This window comes from Tachypleus tridentatus, chromosome 8, assembly GCF_004210375.1.
Source record: "Tachypleus tridentatus isolate NWPU-2018 chromosome 8, ASM421037v1, whole genome shotgun sequence".
NCBI classification, from domain to species: domain Eukaryota; kingdom Metazoa; phylum Arthropoda; class Merostomata; order Xiphosura; family Limulidae; genus Tachypleus; species Tachypleus tridentatus.
Window position 1 is genome coordinate 98297916 of NC_134832.1, and position 23209 is coordinate 98321124.

A 23209-nucleotide genomic window follows, 5' to 3' on the forward strand; every position below is an offset into this window, starting at 1 on the left:
TTTTTGCTACTCTGGTGAAATAAACACAAAAATATATCAATAATATATTTCTCTGAAATAACATCGGTCACATAAAACAAGTAATATATTTATATAACAGAAAAACATTCGTAATTAAGTAGCTCAAATGTATTAACAGTGATGTGAAAAATACATTAAACTCATCTCTTTTTTAAGTATTAGATGTGTAGTTTTTAATATTTTCTCCTCGCAAATATTAATCTGTCCTTGACATAACTCTATAATGGTTTGTCATTTTAGGAATATAAAGAAATTTCAATGGGCATTAAAATACATAACGAAGGTAATTAATGTCAGATTATTTGATGAACTAATTCCTAAAGTCATTGAGTCAAACTTGAATCTCATTCAGAACAATGGTTTATCATTCGATAACGGTGGTCTTAAGCTTGTATGTTCAAATTATAATATAAATTAAATATGTGTTGTGTGTGTTTTTCTTATAACAAAGCCACATCGAGCTATCTGCTTAGCCGACCGAGAGAAATCGAACCGCTGATTTTAGCGTTGTAAATCCATAGACTTACCGCTGAACTAGTGGGGGGCACTTAAATATATAAGTATTTATTCAAGTGTAAGTACAATAATTATAAAGTACATCTTTTCCGGGTTTCACTCTGTGGTCAATGTATATTTTGTATCAGTAAATTTACTGTTTATTTAGGCACATGTCTAGATTATTTAGGCCAATTTGATTTAATCACTTGTACAGTGTATCTTAGCAGTTAGAGTGGGTTCACAGTTCGAATTCCATTACTGTGAATTTACTCTCTAGACTTTTCCGTCCATGAGTGTATTATAAAAGTGATGATGAAGTCTCATAATTCGATTATAGTTGTTCAATTATTTGTGACGGATGGTGTGTTGGCTAGCTGCTATGAATCAAACGACGAGTGGTACAGATAGCTTTTGTATCTGTTTTATTGTTTTTGTTGTTGTTGTTGAATTTCGTACACGTCTAGGGTTGTGTCCGCTATCCGTCCCTTATTTTTAAGTGACAGACAAGACATGACCTACTCTTTATTAATGAATAGCGAGATTGATCATCACAGTATAATGTCGATAATGTCTAAGGCTATAATGACAGTCATGTTGGATGACGAGATTTGATCTCGCGAATGTATATTTCAAGTATTTTCCTCCAGAACCTTAGTGTTGAATCTGAAGGCTTATAACGCTAAAAAATGGGTTTCGTTTAGATAGCCTATTGCGTAGATTTGTGCTTCACAATAAACAATAAAACAAACTACATTTTTGCATTAATTATATAATTACTTAATATGATCTTAAACTAAATTTGTTAACACTCACGTCACAAAGTTCTGATAAATTTTTCGTTGTGGAACCTCTTGTAGTTTTTCTGCATCTTCCTTACTTTTAAACTAGAATCTCCAATTGGTGAATATTTTATATAATCGAAGTTTCTTTTATCTGCCTGAATTTCTGTCTTGACAGTACTGTGATACCTTGAGACTCTGTCGTTTACATGTTATAATACTGAAAAAATGAACAGTTTAATTTTTATGAACATGTCTATAAGTGTTAATATATTAGTATCAAAAGTAACATGAGTTAACCGATAAATAGCAGCAATCTTAATGTAATCTAACTTTAACGTCATTACACTATAAAAGTTGTACAACTGACACGCTTCATGATAAGATTCTTAATTGCTTTAATCAACATCGCAAATTTCCATTCTTAGAGAACAATTTTAAATTATATTCTAGATTAGGGAAGAAATAAAAATTAAAATATTAATTGTATATTAAATGAATAAATTGATGAGTAAATAACTGTAACGAACACTGACAATTACCAGTTAAATCTAAACTGTTTTACCTACTGTAAGTACTAGTTAAAAATTAAAGTTTAATTACATAGTTTTAAAACTTCACACCTTCCTTACCAGTAAGCCTATTACGTGTTAGAAATATTTAATCACTATAAGACTCGTAAATGTTATTTAAATTTTCTTTATAAGATATCAATTTCAAAATCTTGATAATAAACCATACACAGATTGAAATATTTCTAAAATGTTACCCTGTCCAACCAGTTAGCGATACACTTGAGGGTTAATAACACTACAGTTAGGAGTTCGATCCTATTGGATGCCTCTGTGCCTAACAATAAAGAAATTCAACCATCAAAAATATTATGCTTACCCTAATAAAAGTATTAAAAGTGGTATTCCCACCGTGGCAAACACAAGTGGAGGCGTAAATATCGTTTGTAGCGTGGGTGCTGAAATTAAAACAATATTATCATTGTTTAACATTAATATAGGCCTGGTATGGCCAAGCGTGTTAAGGCGTGCGGTTCGTAATCTGAGGGTCGCGGGTTCGCATCCCGGTCGCGCCAAACATGCTTGCCCTTTTAGCTGTGGAAGCGTTATAATGTGACGGTCAATCAATCGTTGATAAAAGAGAAGCCCAGGAGTTGGCGGTGGGTGGTGATGATTAGGGTCAATCAATCGTTGATAAAAGAGAAGCCCAGGAGTTGGCGGTGGGTGGTGATGATTAGGTGCCTTCCCTCTAGTCTTACACTGCTAAATTAGGGACGGCTAGCACAGATAGCTCTCGAGTAGCTTTGTGCGAAATTCAAAACAAACAAACATTAATATTGTTTCTTAATAAATATTTTCAAACCGCACCAGTTAGGTGGTGTTTAATATGTGAAAAATATTTAGTTTCAACTCATTAAAAATTTCAATACATATAACTAGGCTTACCGTAATTTTCTCAAACAGGGAGAGTTTTCAATTTTTATTATAGTTTCCGGCACTGGTATAATGAAGAAGTGCTTTCATAACCTAACTCCCCTTAAGCTTTAATGCTGCCACAAAAAGGGAATATTGGTAGTTTATACCTTTAGCTTTTATTTAAATGCAGCAAGGCAAAGAACATCAAAATCTCATTAATTTTTCACTTAAGACTTTTTCTTCATAACCATTCGTCTTGGCCCGGCATGGCCAAGCGTGTTAAGGCGTTCGACTCGTCATCTGCGGGTCGCGGGTTCGCATCCCGGTCGCGCCAAACATGTTCGCCCTCCCAGCCGTGGGGTCGTTACAATTCTACGGTCAATCCCACTATTAGTTGGTAAAAGAGTAGTCCAACAGTTGGCGGTGGGTGGTGATGACTAGCTGCCTTCCCTCTAGTCTTACACTGCTAAATTAGGGACGGCTAGCACAGATAGCCCTCGAGGAGCTTTGTGCGAAATTCCAAAACAAACAAAACCATTCATATTTTTCACTTGAATGAACTTTCTTCAAAAAATCTTTATTAGTTTTTATTTATTTTAAAGAACTCGCTGGAACTCAAGTCAATATTGAGTTTACAATGCAACAGTCCTTTTACTCTTAATTAATTCATTAGACCTCTTTCTTGAGACCAAATGCTATTTATTTTTCACTGAAAATACTCTTTCAACAGGGGCAGAAATGCTTGGTAAACAAAAAAGTACTCCATAACTCGCCTGAGATTAGGTACAGAAATACTTTGATCTTTGAAGTGGTTAAAAAGTTCAACCCACTTTTCTTCACAACTTATTTCTTTTACTTTCCATTCGCCACATTTTGATGTCCAGAAGGATTTAACAAGAACAACTTCATTAAACAGATCATCAACATGAACTGCAGCATTTCCAAGCGTTTCATTAATTGTTTTTCAGCACTGACTTCTATGTCAGACCACAAGAAAACATTGTTTTTTACTCAAACAAAGTATTTCCCACCACCAAAACTGTTTTCCCACAGCTCAATATAAAACGGGCAGCAATCATAAAAACTGGTAAATTTCTTCCTAATCAAGTCTACCTGGCATCCTCCCTCTTCCTCTAGTACACTGAGTTTTTTTTCTTTTTGCACCAAGGGGAATAAAATTATTATCTCGTCTTTCTTTCAGGTTGGTTTTCAACTTAAGTTCTGCAACAAAAGCAACTGCAAGCGATATTTTCTCCATGGCTAAAATCACTTTGTTGAACAAGCCTAGTTGTCCATGAACAAACCATAGATACATTTCTCCACATTTACTCTCAAAAAATCTTTTTATCAACAATGAGCACTATTTTTGTGTACAAAAATATGACCTCAGTCTTTCATAAATCCGAAGAATTCTCTCAACAGCTGGTAATAAAGACAGAAATCGTGTATTTTCGTATTGGAAAACCTTCTTGTACTCAATTTCTACAAACTCGCAGAATTCTTTTAGGTGTGTAACAAGCAAAGTGTAAATATAGAAATACTTGTAAATATTGACTACCAAACTTTCCACTTCAATAGGAAGGACATCAACTGCAATTTGAAGTCAGTTATGTACAATATGAGCACCACAACCAACACCCACAATGTTTCTGACATGTTTCTTCTTCAATCGACTATATACATTGCTTTTCCCCTTTCTCTTTACACCTCCAAAATTTGTGTTGCAGTTGTCACCACAATAATCAACAACCTTTTTTAATAAATCATATTTCTTTAAAGTAGACACCAATCAATTCGTCAAAATTTCTGATGTCACTCCAGGAACCGATTGAAAATCTAATAAAAGTTTCACTTTCACTTTTTCCTCTGGCAAAAAATATTGCACCGTGATATGTATCATTTTGGCATCCCTTTGGTTTGAAGTATCTGCTGTAAGTGCAACGAATTGGAATTTCTTTAAGTCTCTTTTCAATTCTTCTGCTGCTAAAGGAAAAATTACATTCAAAATAATAGCCTCATTCTTCGTCCTGGCAGAATAGAACTTTGGTTCAAATAACTTTGCTTTTTTAAAGTTTTTTTTTAAAGCTGTTTTAAAGTTTATGTTATAGACCAGCACTGTGATAAGCAAAGGTTGTTTCTTTGGCAGCTATCGACAAGTCACTCTCTTCAGGCACAGTTTGACACTGTGCAGCAGTGCAGTACTCAAAATAACTTTGAGCAGCTACTGAAAGACTAGCGGTATGTTTAGCACTTTTCAAATAGTCTTTTATGTCTGAGTGGCCATCATGCGAATGAAACAGAGAACTCAGATGAACACTGCAAACTTTTGACTTTGTCCTCCTTGCCACAAATTTTTCAAGTATAAATATTCTTTTTGCAATTCACTGTTGAATTGCACTTTCTTTTACCAGCTTTGGACATTATGACGAGGATTAATTCCTAAAATAAAAGAAAGAAAATAATTCAGCATGTACCGTATGACTAACATAATAAATACTGTAATAAATAAAGCAATCACAAAGCACAAACACTTGCTCAAAGAAAATTTTGCATGTGCTGCCGCTCGACGCTTGTGCAGTTGCCGTTACGCGCGTACCTTAAATAGCTTGTTTGTTTGGAATTTCGCGCAAAGCAACACGAGAGCTATCTGCACTAGCCACCCCTAATTTAGCAGTGTAAGACTAGAGGCAAGGCAGCTAGTCATCACCACCCACCGCCAACTCTTGGGCTACTCTTTTTACCAATGAATAGTGGGATTGACTGTAACATTATAACGCCCACACGGTTGAAAGGACGAGTATGTTTGGTGCGACAGGGATTCAAACCCGCGACTTTCGGATAACGAGTCGAACGCCTTAACCCACCGGGCCATGCCCCCCCCCATTCCCCAATAGCAGCCTACTGGTAAATCATTATACTTGTACAGGTACCATAACAGCTGTCTGTGAATTTCGTCTGATGTCATAGCTTTGAAAATGTGCATGCTACAGCACTATGGTTCCCTCTACCCATCAACTAATAAAATGAAAATTTAAAAATTATTTTTTGTCAACACCAACTCAGGACTCTATCCGTTTATCCTTTTTAGAGTTTATGCCTTTTCATCATAAACCAGGACATTCCAAAACAATTCAGTGTCAACCAGGACAAATTAGTAAACCGAAAGGACACCGAGACAGACCCCTCAAATCGGGACTGTCCTGGCTAAAGCGGGACGTATGGTAAGCCAACTTATAACTAAAGGTAATCAACGAGAATGAAGCACCGAAACCATTCGTTTTAAACCTATTCATAACTTACGTTACAGATGTCTCTATTAAATCAGATATATAGCTTCTTTTTAAAATAAATTTGTCAAAGAGACATCTATAAATACATATCATTATAAAAACATTTATATAAATACTTATTTATGGAGTTTTACTAAAGTTCATTATGTACCAAATGAGTAAGATGAAACCCTTTAAACAGAATTCAAATGGAAAAAAATACCTGGTAGAAAATGAATGTAATAATTAAAAACAAAAACTTTTTGTGGTTTATAATCACTAAAAATGATGCAAATTGATTGAATTTAGATGAAGAACTTTTTAACTATGTTCGAATGTGAAATAATACAATACATAATAAAAATTAGCCAATTAAAAGTATCTTAAATTCATGATAAAGGATACCACAAAAAATTAAAATAATGAAATAAACCCTTTAAGAATGTGCAGTCTAACACACAAACAATTAATCACCAGAAAAAGTAAAAGGAAAACAAATAGAATAAAACCCCTTTAAAACGATACATATTAATTTCAGTTTTAACAACAGTCAGCTGTTTCCTTGTGACAGGAGCAGATCAATGATTATACATTAACAAAATTTTAACTATATGGCAAAAAACAAAAGAAATTCTCTAAAATAATTGTGATACAACAAAACTAAAATTAAAACTAACATTTAATATAAATGAATTCAAAAATATAATTGTCAATGAAAAAGGAAAATTGACCATTTTTGGTCATACTCAAAGCAATTGTTGCGTACATTTGCGAGTTGTTGTATGTTAAATAGGAGAAGAATATGTGTAAAAGTCTTTAAACCACGCTTCATGCATAAAAATGCCACAGTGTATCATTACAAAAGTACGATCTCAATATATGTATATAAACACACATAAAAAATTAAGACTGAAAAATACTTAGCTTGTGTTTTCCACACACATTCACAAATGTGGAAAGAAGAGGGCATTAATTTTTAATGCTTATTCTATAAAACTTAAGCTCATTTCATAAGTGGTTGAGGCTTCGCTCGCTTTAACTCCACAAGTAATGCATGCAGTGTGACTTGTATTTCGACTAGTAGCTGTAGATGTGTTGAGGTTTAATCAGGCCCTCCTCAGGTTTTTAGGCTCCATTAAGCTTCATCTAACCTGTTCCACAGGCACTGAACTTTTTTTTGAGGATTTTCTGGTTCCCTGACATCTTTGGACTTTTCTTTGACCAGTTATATGTGGCCATACTGCTCCCTGTTGCCCCATCTAAACAACAGAAACATGACCGCTACACTTTCCTACCCACTCTCATCACTGGTCTCTTATTTGGTTAGCATATTAACAGAACTTCGTTCAAGTAGGAAGGAATAGGGTAGAAACTGTTCGAGACCCACACAATCAGGGCTTGCCTTTAGTGCCTGGAAATTTCTTTTGGCTGATATTTTTAAATGTTATCTCCTGATAATGGTATTTAAATATTTAAATCTGGTCTAATATGAGCCAAAATTGTCATCACCTAAGATGACTTAACAAAAAGTTAACTCACAAAGCTGTTCAATAGGTTATCTATACTTTTTCATGATGGGTATAAAAACTCAAATTTCAGTTCTGTAAGTCCTTAAATGTATCATTCAGCCATTGGGGCTGTTTTAGAAACACAGCATAAAACTGGGTTAAAATCACAGCTGGACGTTTGTTTTTCAGAACTACAGTTTGCCGTCTCCTGACAATGGCATTTCAATATGTAGGAAATTACATATGATTGTTGTTGAAAGAGGCATAAAAAAGTATGTAGTATGCCAAACCATCAAAGACAAGAAGGCGTTAGGTAGACATACACATATATTAATATACATACTGTTGTGGCTACAACGTTCTGAGCAATGCCCTTCTACAGACTTCAAATTAAAAAGGATGGCGCAGATACCCCTCGTGTAGTTTTGCGCGTAATTCAATACACGCTTAGAGATAATTGGATTCTCTTGTTGGTTGTAAATCCAACTTTTCCTATCAAATGTGATAAAAATATCTAGCAAATACTTAAAGACATTATCTGTAGTTTTCACTACTCAGGTAGGTTGTCAAAGTGATTTTCTCAAAGGGTTATTTAGTAACTTTAGTAATTTATTATGTAAAACATGATCTAATTAATTTATATGTTAGTATTTAATTCTGCTGAAAATGGTCCCGAATAATTTTATTGCCTGGAGATAAAGAGTAAAATGAGAGATGAAGACATCGAATGTCGCTTTGACTACCAGATTTCCAAATGTAGGTAGAATTTAGCAAACCTTTAGTCCTCTATTTCAGTGATACAACTGCCTCATCTTAAAAATCAAGTGACATACATTCAACTTTTCAGCAAGAGGAGAAAGTGAATAAATAGATATACACTCATTTTAAAAATTCTAATAACAGGGGAACCACAAGAATGAGACCACGACTTGAAGATGTTGAAAATCAGTTTTCTTAGCTGTGAAAGCAAATTTTTCAGTACTGTACATTTGACTTTATAGTTCTGTTTTGAACAAACTAATTCTATCATAGAAGTCTGTACCTAAAACGTGAGTCTTCTATGTGAGGACAAACAATATCAGCACCGAAGTCTGAATGGCTTTGCTCAAGTGCTATGGACTGAAAACAAGAATTATAAGTTGCATAATTTACCTTTACATTGTTTCAAACTAAGCATAATCTATTGACATCTGAGGTTGTGCTTGAAACATTGATTTTTAATACGTCTTTGATGGAAACAAAACGAGAGAAAAAGAGAAAATCTTATGTTTATAACCTCTAAAAGTTATTGTCTCAGCGAAAAGAGTATTACTGCAATAATAGAGATAAGGTTATAAACAGTAACGCTGAATATATGAAACAAGCCTTACTCATTAATCCAGTCAAAGAAAAAGTTGCCACCCTGGCTACATGGAAGAAAAACTATCGCAAAGATATCAGAAAAATCCGGAAAATGTCGAGAGATAGTTCTACGAAAGGTATGAGAATGATAGGTATAGAACCCACTCATTCTCCAGACTTACCACCAAGAAAAGCTATGAAAAGGATAGGCTTAGAACCCAGTTACTCTTAAGAATTGCCACACATAAAAAAGGCCATAAGATAAGAGCAAACATTTGTTAAATAATAAAATTAGAAAGTAGGAATAGAAGCATCAAAAAGCAAAGAAAGAAGGTAGGAAATGGCGGGTTAAACTTATAACACGTTATGGTTTTTAATACGACGCTTACAATTTTCCCTTAAAAATGCGGGTAGTCCCAGTTTTAAAATATTAAAATCTGAAATTGTCCAGATTTTATTATTAAAAACTTAGCTTCCCTAAATCGGAAGTAATAGTATAAAATAAATTAAAGATATATCGTACTATGAACTGTCGAAAAACAGAAGTTTTAAACCACATCCTTGTGCAGCTAGGGAGATCACAAACAATGTGGAATAAAGAAATTTATTCCCATAGATATGGGAAAAGTGCCATTATAGACTGTTTAGTTTGTAAACACACCAGAAGATAGTTGTTGGATTGTATCGGATTACTGAACACGAAGATAAAATAACAAAATTTAAATATTTCAAAATTGTTATTCAAAATAGGAATTTGAAAAACAGTCTTACCTCAAACATTATGGGTAAACAGCATCCAATCATGCTCTTTCTCGAGTCTAACAGTGATATATACATATGTGTTATTTATACCATGCTTTTATATGTATATAATACAATAGTATTTGCCCCTCGCTAGTAAGCGGTATGTCTATGAATTTACAACGCTAAAATCAGGGGTTCGATTCCCCTCGGTGGGCTCAGCAGATAGCCTGATGTGGCTTTGCTATAATAAAACACACACACACACAATAATATTTATTCTTGCTCCAAGACTCAGCGGTAGGCTTAAAAGACTTACATCGCTAAAAGCCAGGTTTAGATTTTCTTGGTGTACAGCACACATAGTTTATTGTGTAGCTTTTTGTAGTCACTTCTATGATTCAGTAAAGGCGTTAGCTCCGTTTAAGTAAAAGCAAGTACACGCATTGTTAGTGTTTAGTGTTTTAATAAAGAGAATGTTCATTTTGTATTTCATTTTGTTTCCACTCTCGTTATTTTATTTTACATCCGCTTATTTAGTGAAAGATTTAGTACTTCTCTGTAATCAATATCTTAAGCGAATTTTCTGTTATCTAATGAAACTATCTGTTTGTTTGTTTGTTTTGGAGTTTCGCACAAAGCTACTCGAGGGCTATCTGTGCTAGCCGTCCCTAATTTAGCAGTGTAAGACTAGAGGGAAGGCAGCTAGTCATCACCACCCACCGCCAACTCTTGGGCTACTCTTTTACCAACGAATAGTGGGATTGACCGTCACATTATAACGCCCACACGGCTGGGAGGGCGAGCATGTTTGGCGCGATGCGGGCGCGAACCCGCGACCCTCGGATTACGAGTCGCACGCCTTACGCGCTAGGCCATGCCAGGCCCCAAACACGAGCTCTGTCTGTCTGTCAGGAAACTATCTGAAGTAGCTCTATAAAGTTAATTCAGCTTTACCTGGTTATACCACACACACAGTTTAGATCCAAAAAGAAAATTGAATGTATCTATAGGATCAAACGCTCTTCCAGTTTGAATTAGTAGAGCAACTTGAGTTTAAAAGTAATTTTTACCAATTTGAGGTTATTTAGAGCTAGATATATTCTATTATTTATTTCTAAAATTATATATTTTTCTGTGAACTTTATTGTTAGGGCAATAGAGGACGCTAAATGAAATATTTATTATTTACTGTCATGGCATGAAAAACCGACACAGTGAGAGAAATGATATACTGGTGAAAGCGTATAGAGTTTGAAGATAAGAGGGTTAAAAATTAATTTTTCTTTGTGTTGCATTTCCAGGGAAATGTTTTTATTGGCTTATATATAGCGTTTGGAAACAGTATGAAAGTATAATTGGATGTTTGGCAATGTGACGTAATGTAAGTTCTACTTTATTATAAATGTACATTGTAATTATAACTTGTCGAAGCTCAAGTTAAAAGTATAAGTGACGAAAGTTAAGCATTATTAGTATCGATACGATGGTACTGTCACTTATAGCTTGTGTTGTAATGTTCAGCAATAGTGTTAGTACTTGTGAATGAGTAAAGACGTTTGCAAGTCGATATTTCAATTTGTAGTAAACTATCAATAGTATTACTATTAGTATACATACTCGTACGACTACGGAGTTATAGTGTTATGTTTAAAAATAACTATTATCATAAATTATTGTGAAATAAATCGTAACATAAAATAATGCAGAAATCATTTATATAGTATATATAATAACATACGTGGCTGAGTATCAATTCAAATAATAAGTTAATTCTTAGAACATAACGTTGTAAATAATTTGATAAACTGAAATCTTGATGTGATATGTCCTGTAAATTAATTTCTAATGACACTAGATTAAAGCGTAATGGCATTGGCACCATTATACAGTATGTAAACTTATTTTTTATATTAAATTGCATGTTAAAAGAAATTACTACATAATCTTATGTCTTTGACTTTACAGTTAGTGCAGCTGACAATGTAACCTTGTAGATATTCAGTATATGGTGTGTGATTTAATGCTTATTTGTGATGTAAGTATAAGACTAGAATTAGTAAGAAACACAAGCAAAGATTTAAAGTTAATTAGGCAGCATTGCTCTTGTTATTTGACAGTTTTGTGAAAAGATAAGCTCCTATAATATAGAAATCCAAACTACCACAAAAAATATCAGCCAGAAAATTATCTTATATAATTAAAAAATAATAACTTACAGTAATTTTTTAAAAAAAAGTAATGTTAATAATGACATACCCTTGTACATTGTGGTAATCCAGCATAATTACTATACTATTATTATCACTACTTTTCAAGGCCAGCCACAGATGTATATTTGTTCATGTATTATTAATTAAAATGATGGAGATAAAAATGTCTTATTTTCTATGGAGAAATGTTCATTGCACTGCCACTACATTACAAACAAAGCAACACTAATTGAATTATTAATAAATTGACATTTCTAGATGGTCACTAACAAACGTGACTGTATTTACACAACATCTATATACTAGCCAGGTAGAAAGTACAGTAAAACTCTTGTTTTACTAGCAACATAAAATAAGCTATTGATTGTCACACAATCCCAATTTGTTTGTACGTGGTCATAGACATAAGTACATTGGTTTTAAGAATTTATATGCAGAAATGTTGAGAACCTCAGGCTATTCAAATTTTTGTTTTTTAAACATTTAACTTATGTTAAGATCCCCAATAAAACAAGACAAAATGTTCATATATGATTGATAATGACAGCACTTGTTAATAGAGAATTTTGTTCTTTTTGTTAAACCTGTTGAAATTTTCTTTATTCACCATGTGTCAAAGTATTTATATAAAACTTTGTATGTAATGCAAAATGAAAACATGAGAATTGTAGATGTGTTTGTAACTGTATATTTAGTATTTAAGTTTGTAAAGCAGAAACTACTCTGTACTAACACAGTCTGAGAACTTTAATCCATGATGATTGGGGTTAGGAAGCAATAATGTTTGTATAAAAAGCTACAGACTTACAAATGGAGTGTGAATCACTGCTTTAACCTCCAACAGATGTCTGTCCTTTTCAAAAAATTAAGTTCAAGCTCAGGTCTTGCATCAGTATGTTTTTAACAGGTAGGATATCTATTTTAGCAGTCACAGTTATCACAATATATAATGACTAATTTCAGTGACTTACTGATACAAAAATTATTGAAAATTGTAACTACAATGAAGAAATGGAATAAGTGATTAGACACCTCATTTCCAGTGAATAACAAGGAGACTTTGGCCCCTATAGGCTACCCCTATTTCAACAGCTATCCTACTAAAATTATGTACTAGAAAAACCCTTTTTTGTTATATCTAACCCTGATTCCCATACTCATTCAGTCTTCTCATAATCTTCTAAAAGACAAACTATCCAGTAAACTGAAAACTAATAGAAAATAACACTAAGTGAAATCATTTGAATTTTCTGTGTTTTTTTTTTCAATATGCATTCAATTTTGTAAAAATATGGTTAGATTTCTCTTTCTTGAAGAACTAGAATTTGCTGTAAGCTTAGTTATTGATTATAGTTATATAATTAGACATACAGTGGATCAAAAAATATTGTCCTATATGTATGTTGTATAATATTTTCCTTGGATTTAAATTTTGAGGACCTATTTTATCGTTTTTAACTTAATTTCCAAAGTTTCAAGGAATTATGTACAATTAAAAACAGTTTGCTCTTTCCAGAGATGTGATTAATACATGTTGTCTAATATATTATTTTTGTTGTGTGTTTAAGAGTTTCATAGGATGTTGATTGAGCAAAGTAAACATGTTGATAAATAATTTGCACTCATTTAATTTGTTGAAGTACTTTTTTTCCCCTCAAAACTGGATTTTGATACTTAGTTAAGTGGATAGAAACAAATTACTGGACAAAATGTCTGTACAACTTTTAATATCAGTGCATAAGCAGACTGCAGGAACTTCTAACAAATTTGAGTGCCTGATTAAAGTTGCATCTGATTTTTATATACTTAAGAAAAAATAGGCCTAAAACTTTAAACTTCTCTGTTTAGGTTATGTTTGTTAGATACCATCCCAGTAAATTTACTGGCCTGTCTCACATTTTGATATCTGTCCTGTTGTGGGTGGACTAAAACTGCAAAGAATGTTCTGTGTTAGATTAGGTCTGTGCTTAAGCTTTGTCATACAGTTTTAAACAAATGTTGTTTTCACTGTTACATTTTTAATCCCTATGCATGCACCATAATCCATAACTCTATGATAAAGGCTTCAAGCTTTTGATAAAATCATATCACAGCCATTTTTGTTTTCATTTTTTTCCCACAAACTTCAGTACTCTTCTATCATATGAATTACAATTTTTTTCCAGCTTGAAACTTGAAACTTAATATTACACATTCTAGCATAGTTAATAGCACTGTTGAGGCCCTTTTGAACAAGAGAAATCTAAATAATACACAAATTTAGGGACATCCAGGTCGTCCTGTTTACTAAACTACAGATTTTGTTTTTAAGTACCAGTCCTTATTTGAATATTTATCTAAACCTTAAACTCCCATAAATTTAACACATCCACCACATTTGAAGGCAACACATTCCAAGGATCTGAATCATTTTAGGAAAATAAAACTGTCTTGAGTGTAATTCCTATCCTGCTAAAATGTTTGTTCTCTAGTGCTAACATTCTTACAATTAAGTATGAAAAAGATGACATCAGCACTGTCAGTTTCTTTAACAATGGTAAAGGCCCCAACATCAGGTGCTCTCAGGTTCTTCATTCTCAATATTTTTAAAGTTTTCAGTGAAATAATCATTATATTATATATAAGGTCATTATTGTGAATTTCTACATTCTTAGAAAGAATAAGTGCAAAAAGTATTTATTGAATGAACCAGAAATCCTGAAATTACAATTTTAAAAACTGGGAAAAGAGTTCAAAGAACCACTAATTAGTACCATATTTGTGATTAATGGTGAGTGAATCAAAATTTACAGTTTACTGTATGAACATAATTTTATTTAGAATAAACAAATTAATATATAAGTTTAGATCTGGTCTACAATTAAATTTTATGTATTCATTTTCTAGATATCTCCAAAGGTATTTTGAATTCCATCTGTTTCCTTCACATACTCTAACTTGTATTTACCTCCCAACTGAAAATATTTTAAATGCATTATAACTTTCAGAAATGTAATTTTCCAAAATGTTTTATATGGCATTTGCTTAAATATGTCCTGTACTTGTTTCAAAATTACCTTTATGTTCATCTGGTAAGTGTTATCTCACTCAACCCCCATACATATTTATTAGCTCGTTATTTTGCTCTAGCTGATGTACAGTGTAAGGTAACACATATAAATATATACTGCTAGTACCTGCACACTCCATATAGTAAGTGAATCAGTTCACAGTGAGGTAATATAGAAGGTAGGACACGTGCTTAAGTACTGTTTTAAAATTAAGTGTCAAGCATTAATTGCAGTTTAGGACTGTGCATTATAAGAATGTTTCAGCACTATCACATGTTTTTAGAATAAATGTGTGAAGGAAGGTGTTACAGCTCTTTCAACATATAGTAAGTTATAATAGATCTTAAATCAGTTAATTTAACATTAAAATATCTGTTTCCTGAAAAACTAATTTTGTGATTACTACTAACAACAAATGGTAAATGATGTCTTGAAGGCATGAGAAATTAAAAAAAAAGCTTGTACATGTATGCTGTGTTAGTAAAAAAAAAAGTTGTTAATACATTAACTGCTCTAAATTATTCTGTGAATGATATTTTTTATCTTTACTTGTAATGTAACTGATTTGGAATACATGTTGATGAGAAGTAATATTACTAAAAACCTGATTTTTGTTTTTGTTATTTGAATTTATCTAGATGAAAAATAGAGACAATGAAAAGGAAAATTTTTGCAAGTTAAATGTTGAGATGGCTAAAGAAAAAATTCCTATATTGAAACCTGACCAGAATGTTAAGAAAGATAGAAGTTTTGAAGATGATGTGAAACATTGTATGACTAGTGTCTCAGTCACAGAGAACAGGGTTAGGGATGTTCAGGAGAGAAAACGATTTTCCAAAATAGTTAATTTTTGCTCAGGTGAAAAACCAGAACCAAGTGTTCATGAAGGAAGCAGGAAAAAGGGCCAAAACCAATCAAAAACAAGTTTGAGGATCCAGAGCTTTACTGAACGTGGACTTCATAGGAAGAGGCCTCAGTTATCTGTAAGTGATCTATCTTGGCAACCTTCTCACTTGACTCACTGTCCAAGTGGTGGTTTTGGATTTCAAAGAAAAGGACCAATCCCTCATTTAGACTCATCATCTCACTCTTCTGGAGAGGCAAGGTTTCCCATATCGAAATATTATCCTCACCTGCATTTAGACTCTTTCCCTGAACGAGGTTGTCTTCTCCCTCGTAGTCTTAAAGAACAACATGCAGCACACAGGTGTGGTTGGTAAGTGTACAACAGAGAACTGTGTGGTAAGCATACATATCTTGTATAGTAGTTATCTTGGATGAGATTTTTGAAAATTTAAGATCTTGTCATGCAAAGAATGAGATGTATTGTTTCACATTTTATGAGACTTGGAAGTGTTTTATTTTTTACTCACACTAAGCTTATGAAACTTGTTTATGTAAACATTATTAAAAAGATGGACTTTGCCTTTTTGTGCTGTCACTTTCATTTAATATTTTTTTTCCTAAGTGAACAAAGTTTGAACATAAATAAAACAAAATGCTTGCTGCAGCATGTGTTCCCACACTCTTTGCATATGAGAAAAGTGATGAAGTTGGTTTTTGATCTGCATACATTTGGTTATGCGTATGTATGTAATGTTTAAAAATTTCCTATATAGATTTAGTATCATGTATTCTTAAATGAAATGTTTTAGATTTTACTAACATTTAGTCTGAGACTAAATGCTAGTTGATGTGTTTTTCATGAACTTAGTCAAATTTATAAATTAAATATTTGAAGTTCAGTTTTTGCTTCCATGTCCTCTGTTTTAATTTATATTTAATAAATATGATAAAGTACTAAAATAATAAAAATGAGCAGAGAAAGAATGTTACTACCTCATGTGTAGGTGGCTTTTTTACTCTCTGAACTTGGCTCTTTACTTTCCATTATTTTGTACCTGATTATCTTTGTACATATAAATTACTTTAAAGGATTTTATGTAATTGAAAAAAAATAACTTGAACAATATTTTGTATTTTAATATGTTATAGTTAGTAAAATTAACTTTCTTTCATGCTATGTGTGAAATGCTTGTTGAAAAACTCCAACAAACTTTTCTGATGTCATTATCATTACTGTAATAAGTTCCAGTTTACTTCCTTCATTGGAATTCATATTGACCTCATTTTGAAGTTTAATGATATTTTTATATTCACTAAAGGGGTCATAGAAAGGCATGATCTACTAAATATCATATCTGTAGGTGACTAATACATGTAACCTAATTTCAAATTTAACTCTCCTCAGGGGATAACTTGACCTTTTAAAATGGTTGTTTTCTAACCTAGTATAAAAATACATGTTTTTGAAATGCTTAATAAAATGCATATATGTTTGTTTTAATACTGAAATATTAACCACATTTGATTGAAACTAATTTCTTTTTATTAGTGAAATTTTAATATAAAAACTGGACATTATTTGTACAAGTAGGTCCTTTTCATGGGCTAATGCTACTTGTGAAGAGACATACAAAAGTGCTTATGAAACTTGTGCCACATCACTCTGTTACTCTGTATTTATGTGGCTATAAGTAAATTAAATTTGTAGTTGGCATTCATAGCAGATAAATATTTCTGAGATACAAGTTTTTGTCCAGGTTACACTATTTTGTAACAGTGTATATATCAAAGGAAAAACGTTTTAACTCTTAGTAAAAATACCAATTGTAGATTTTGATTAGTTGCAAATTCAAAATTAATAATTGATGACAAAATAATTCTTGTTCAGATTTAGTTATTTTATATTAAATTGCTTAAAAATTGTATCTGATTTTTATAATTGAAAATAGGTGTAATAGTAATTACTTAGTTAATATTCTCACAGTTTATGAACAGAACAATACAGCTCATGTTACAAGATTGCATTGTGCCATTTTGTAACCTATTTGAATATTTATTGCTACTACTAGTTTTTCAAAAAATGCATACTTGAAAATAAAAGTTACTTGATGTACAATGAGGATCATGTCAAAGTATAAAGTCTCAGTGGTGGCATAATACAAAAATATGAAATACTTTAATTGTATTAGACATAACTGGTGGGACAGTGGTAAATCTTCAGGTTTATAATGTTAAAATCAGGGGTTTAATTCCTCATGGTGGGCACAATAAATAGCCTGATGTGGTTTTGGTATAAAGAGAAAAGACCTACAATTGAAGGTACATTTAGAAATTGGTGTCTGTCTTGTACCCTGGAGGAAGTTCCACCTGTCTGAGCTACATGTATCTAAGTATACTTATGTTTTCAGAAATTCGTGAGATATCACATGAATTTTAGATATAAGTGGGATAAAGTGCACAAGTTCACACATAAGCATCAGTGGATTTAACCTGACAACTTTGTGACCTGTATATTACATAATGATAAAACATAATGTAGTAAAAAATATGATTGATTTTCTCAAGAATCTTATTATATATATATATATAAAGCTGTTAATCTGTTTGTTAAAAAATAATTTGACTTCTGCAAGGTTAATAGTAATAAAATGATTATGACTGGAATGGTGATAGATAAAGCCAGAAAGGAAGTGTTGCATATATTATATATGAATTATTTGATTTTGTGTAGTCTTTTTCCAAATAATGTTGTCTTTTTTTCACTGTGTATTTGGAGTTATTTTATATTTTTCAGGTCAGAATCAGGTAGTGGTTCTGGTGTTTCTCCAGCAGAGGGCCAGACTAGTCCTGGCTTTCATGATGTTGTACCTTCTTCAGTTTGCACATTTGATATAAGCAAAAGTAAGAATTGAAAATATTTGTTATATTTTAGGTAAATCATAGTGGTATATTAAAGGAAAAGTTGTACAAAGAACATTACTTTCACTTCATAATCTCAATGTGCAAAAATAAGGCTCAGAGAGGAGGTTGGAATTACTATCCACATTATAGTAATATGTTTGTGAAGTTCCTTCTAAAGAATATTCAATTCCATATTTAAAAATGTAACATGAGTCTTGTAGGTACTGAATCGGCTAATATTTTTTTCTCATTAGAATTGGATAAAGTTGAAAAGATGCAGAAAAGGAAAGAATCGAAGGTGAGTGTTTTTAAAAGTTTTAATGTGTTTAAATTAGTGTAAACAAATTAATATGTATTTGTAAAAGCATGCTTCAGCCTTAATTTTTAAATGCACTAACAAATGGTTATTTTTTTCTTATTAACAAACTGAAGACTTGTACTGGCAACAACATAAATTTAACATTATCTGTAACTATGTAATAATTAATTATATCAAGTGTTAAATGTTAATAAATATGAATATATTTCATTTGAATGTATAGATCAATATTCTGTCATTTTTTAAAATATTATTTAATAATAAATTCATTTTAATGACATGCAAGTTTTAAAGAATTTTACAAAAGTTAAAAGTTGGTCAGTTGGAAAGGGGAAACTGGTGTACCTGGTCAGAAGCATATTGCTCATTAAATTCTTCAGTATTCTACTACTGATTGTCACTGTCAGCTATTTTGTTATTACAAGCTATGGTTTAATGCAAATGCTGTTCAATCATTAGAAGTTAATAAGTCCATTGCATGTGATAATCATAAACAAATTAAGAGAAATGTGGAAAGGATGATATTTAGTTTATTACATTTCTACTTTATTATTACACCACACCATATTTCCCCTAGTTTAAGTCTAGCTAGCTGAAAATGCCTTGGTAACTAATTAAAGTAGTTAAAGCTATGGTCTTCCTAACTCCATTTCCTGATCATTAAACTGGGTATGGCATGCCACCATAAAGTCTGACAATGCTGTTAATCACAACTGTAGTAATCATCTATGCTTGGAATCTTTCAATAATTGAAATGTTTGTATATTGTGTATATTGATACTTGATAAAAAGAATGTGTGAACATTTATTCTGTACTAGCAATGTATTCTAGAAATGTCTGGTATTGGACTCTTATCTCTTGTGCTCACTCAGTGCTAGTCCTGAATAACAGAATTATACAGTATAAATATACATCAAGAGTGACATATATGCATCATTGGTTCAGCCAAATATCATTTGGGGGGTTTCAAACAGTGGCAGGAAAACATGAAACATCATATGATGTCTGAAGCAGAGAAAAAGTTAAATGGCAGAGATATTACTAATTAGGTTATCTTTTATACCAAAAAAAAAAAAAATGTAAAAAAAAAAAAAAATTGAATAAATAGATCATGTTCAAGAAGTTACGAGCTAAAGAACTTTCAGGTTTATGATATGAATGTTTGGTTTAAATTTCAAACTATCCATGAATGCTGTACAACATGATGAAAATTGATACAATTGCAATATTTTTATAAACGTTTTATTAGCCCATCTTAACAACTTTTTTCATACTTAAGGGACTTGTTATATAAAACTCCTGTAAAATCTCAATTACTAATAGAAATAAGAACTCTAAGATGTTGTAAAGAAATAAAACTTGAATAGTTACAACAGAAAAAAATGGTTAAAAAAATTATATCCACTTTGCTCCAGCAGTTCAGTACCTAAATTAAACCCCTTGGTGTGGATTCCTGTACATGGTGAGGGGACTTCCTCCCAGGGAAGGTTCTGTTCTTTCATTTTACCTGCTGTTGGATCTAAACATTCACCCATGCATTTACCATGCATGGTGATCCATGAAAAGGAGGAGAGGATCCTGGTGGTTGAGGGGTCCAACCTTAACACCCCATTTTGGCCTTGAATTCATGTAGATGGACAGCTTTGGGGTGGGCCCCTTGGTTCAGTCAGCTGGTCCACTTGGGCTAGGATCAACCAAGTATCAGTGTTGGATGTTCTCAACAGGTGTTGTGGACATTGCATCTGATGCTGGTGTTTGGGTATAGTGTTCACAAAACCCTGGTGTTGCTGCAGTGTCCTTGTTTGGCATTGTAGTGCATCCCCTCGTAGGGCTTCATGGTGGGTGGGGTCAGTGGGCACCAAAATTTTCTTTTTTTCCTATGGATCCTCCTACAAAAAATTTAAATAGTCAATAGATAAAGGACTACGTCTTGACGAATCTGACCAGCAATCTTCAACATCTGTACCACCAGTTGTACCTCATTTTCTCATCCAACATTCTCTTTCAGAAAAACCTTTAGGGCAAATGTCCCTAAAGAAGGGACTGCAGGGACTTGCTAGCTCTCCAAAGTCAGTAAAAAAGCTTTGATCTGGAGACATATTGGTTGAAACATCCACATCCCAACACAGTGAACTCCTCTTGAATTCAAAGGCTATTGGGGATTTACCTATTGAGGTTACCCCTCATGCTATCTTGAATTCATTATGAGGAGTTATTGTTGAGAGGGATTTGAAGAACATCCCCAAGTCAGAGATTCTCACTGGTTTCTTCACCCAAGGAGTTTCTGCAGTGAGGTGCATCTCCACTCGCAAAGATGGAGTTACACTGCTGACAGATATCCTTGTTTTGACATTTATATCACCACGTGCACCTGCCACCATCAAGGCAGGTTATCTAAATTGCAAGGTATGGCCGTATATTCCAAACCCTCTCCGATGTTTCCAATGTCAGAGGTTTGGCCACTCAAAGACGTCATGTTGTGGTTCCCTGACGTGCTCGTTGTGGTGGCAAGGACCACTATGCCTATGAGTGTGAAATGGACCCACATTGTGTCAACTACAATGGTTCTCACCCTTCCTACTTTCATTCCTACCCTAAATGGTTGGAGGTAAAAGAGGTGCAGCATTTGAAAATGGCTTGTAACATTACTTATTCTGAGGCTCAGAAATTGCTGTCCACCACTTCATCTCAGACATATGCTGCTGCACTTTGTTCCACCACCACAGTGGGAGTGCAGACAGATATCCCTGTTCCTCCGAGAGAAGCATTCTCAAAACAAATGAAAAGCCTTTTGACCTTCATGGTTAAAAAAGTTGATGAATCAACTTCTTCACCCATCTCTGTTCCTTCCATACATTCCAACAAACCCCATGATCCATATCCTTTGGTTCCAGGTACAGGCATTTCTTTAGATACATCTTTTTCTCTCTCCCCAAGTTGCAAAACAATCATTTGTTCATGTCCTCAGTCACTGGAATCCCCTTCCAACAACAAAGACCTGCCCAATCAACCCAGGGCAGGATCCATGGAGGTCGATAGACCTCCCCTGAATAAGGACAGTAAGGAAAAACGACATGGTCATAAACAGAAGGGTTCTCCAGCCAATTCACTTTCACATCATTAAAAATGGCCACTTTGATACAATGGAACTGTTGATGTTTACATTCTAATCTAGATGATATTAAAACACTGATTGCTTCCTGCATGTGTTTCCTTACAAGAAATATTTCTAAAACCTGATGATACAGTCACCATTTGGCAGTTTTCTCTGTACAGAAATGACAGGCTGTGTGATGGATGAGTACATGGAGGGGTGGCACTATTGTTTGATCAGCATGTGCCCACCCTGTCTTTGTCACTCAACACACCCTTGGAGTCCGTAGCCATCCGTGTTTCCTTGGGTCATACCATCACTGTTTGTTCTCTCTACCTGTCACCTGGAGAGACATATGATCAATCAGACCTTGATGCTCTCATTGAACAGTTGCTGTCTCTCTCTCTAATCTTGGGGGACTATAATGGATATCATCCCCTCTGGGGAAGTGCTGTTATTGAGAGGCAGAGTCGCTCTGTAGAGAGTATGCTCTCTGATCAACTTTTCTCTTTTCAATACTGGTTCTTCCACTTATTTTCACACACCTTGTCAGTCCTTTACTGCTATTGATCTCTCAGTTTGCTCCCCTTCATTATTCTCCCATTTATCATTGAGTGTTGACAATAATCCACGAGGCAGTGATCATTTTCTTATACTTTTGAGAGAGACTGGCCGTGGTTGGTGCCACACGACCCACATGCCTTGATGGGAGCTGGATCAAGCAAACTGGCCCTCTTTCACTGCTCTTGCAGAACTTGATCCTGCCATCATCTGTAAGCAATTAATAGATGCCTGTGTGGCAGCAGTAACTGACTATTATACAAGCAGCTGCTCAATGTATTCCTAAAACCTCAACATGTTTTCCACAATATCCTCATCCATGGTGGAATCCTACCTGCCACATGGTGTGGAAGGTTCAAAAACGGGCCTTGGATTCTTTCCATAGGTATCCCACACTCTTGCACAGAATCGCTTTCCAGTTGGCCCATGCACGTGCTCTGTGGGAAAGATGTTGGAACGAGAATGAATCTTGAATTAAGTTCACAACCAGCATATCTTCTACCATCAGTTCAAAAGTCGTATTGGATAAAATTCGAAAGGTCAGTGGGCAATATAATTCTTTCCCCCTCTCGATCTTGCTCTCTGATGGTCAGGAAGTAGCTGATACCCAGAGCATTGCTGATACTTTAGGTGAAAGCTT

At 33.5% G+C, this 23209-nt stretch overlaps 1 protein-coding gene across 3 annotated transcripts in view; it reads left to right on the forward strand.

The window, feature by feature from the left end:
- Nucleotides 1-10771: 10771 nt before the first annotated feature.
- Nucleotides 10772-23209, forward strand: part of LOC143223026 (uncharacterized) — a 35016-nt gene continuing 22578 nt past the window's right edge. Inside the window, exons 1-4 of one of the 3 annotated variants that reach the window (XM_076450382.1) lie at nt 10772-10968; nt 15486-16063; nt 18488-18594; nt 18849-18892. In XM_076450382.1, coding sequence (XP_076306497.1) covers nt 15486-16063; nt 18488-18594; nt 18849-18892 — 729 coding nt within the window. In that variant the 5' untranslated portion in view covers nt 10772-10968. Of the gene's footprint in view, nt 10969-11006; nt 11142-15025; nt 15174-15485; nt 16064-18487; nt 18595-18848; nt 18893-23209 lie in introns of those variants that run through there. The other 2 variants (XM_076450381.1, XM_076450384.1) reach the window with 2 other exon arrangements.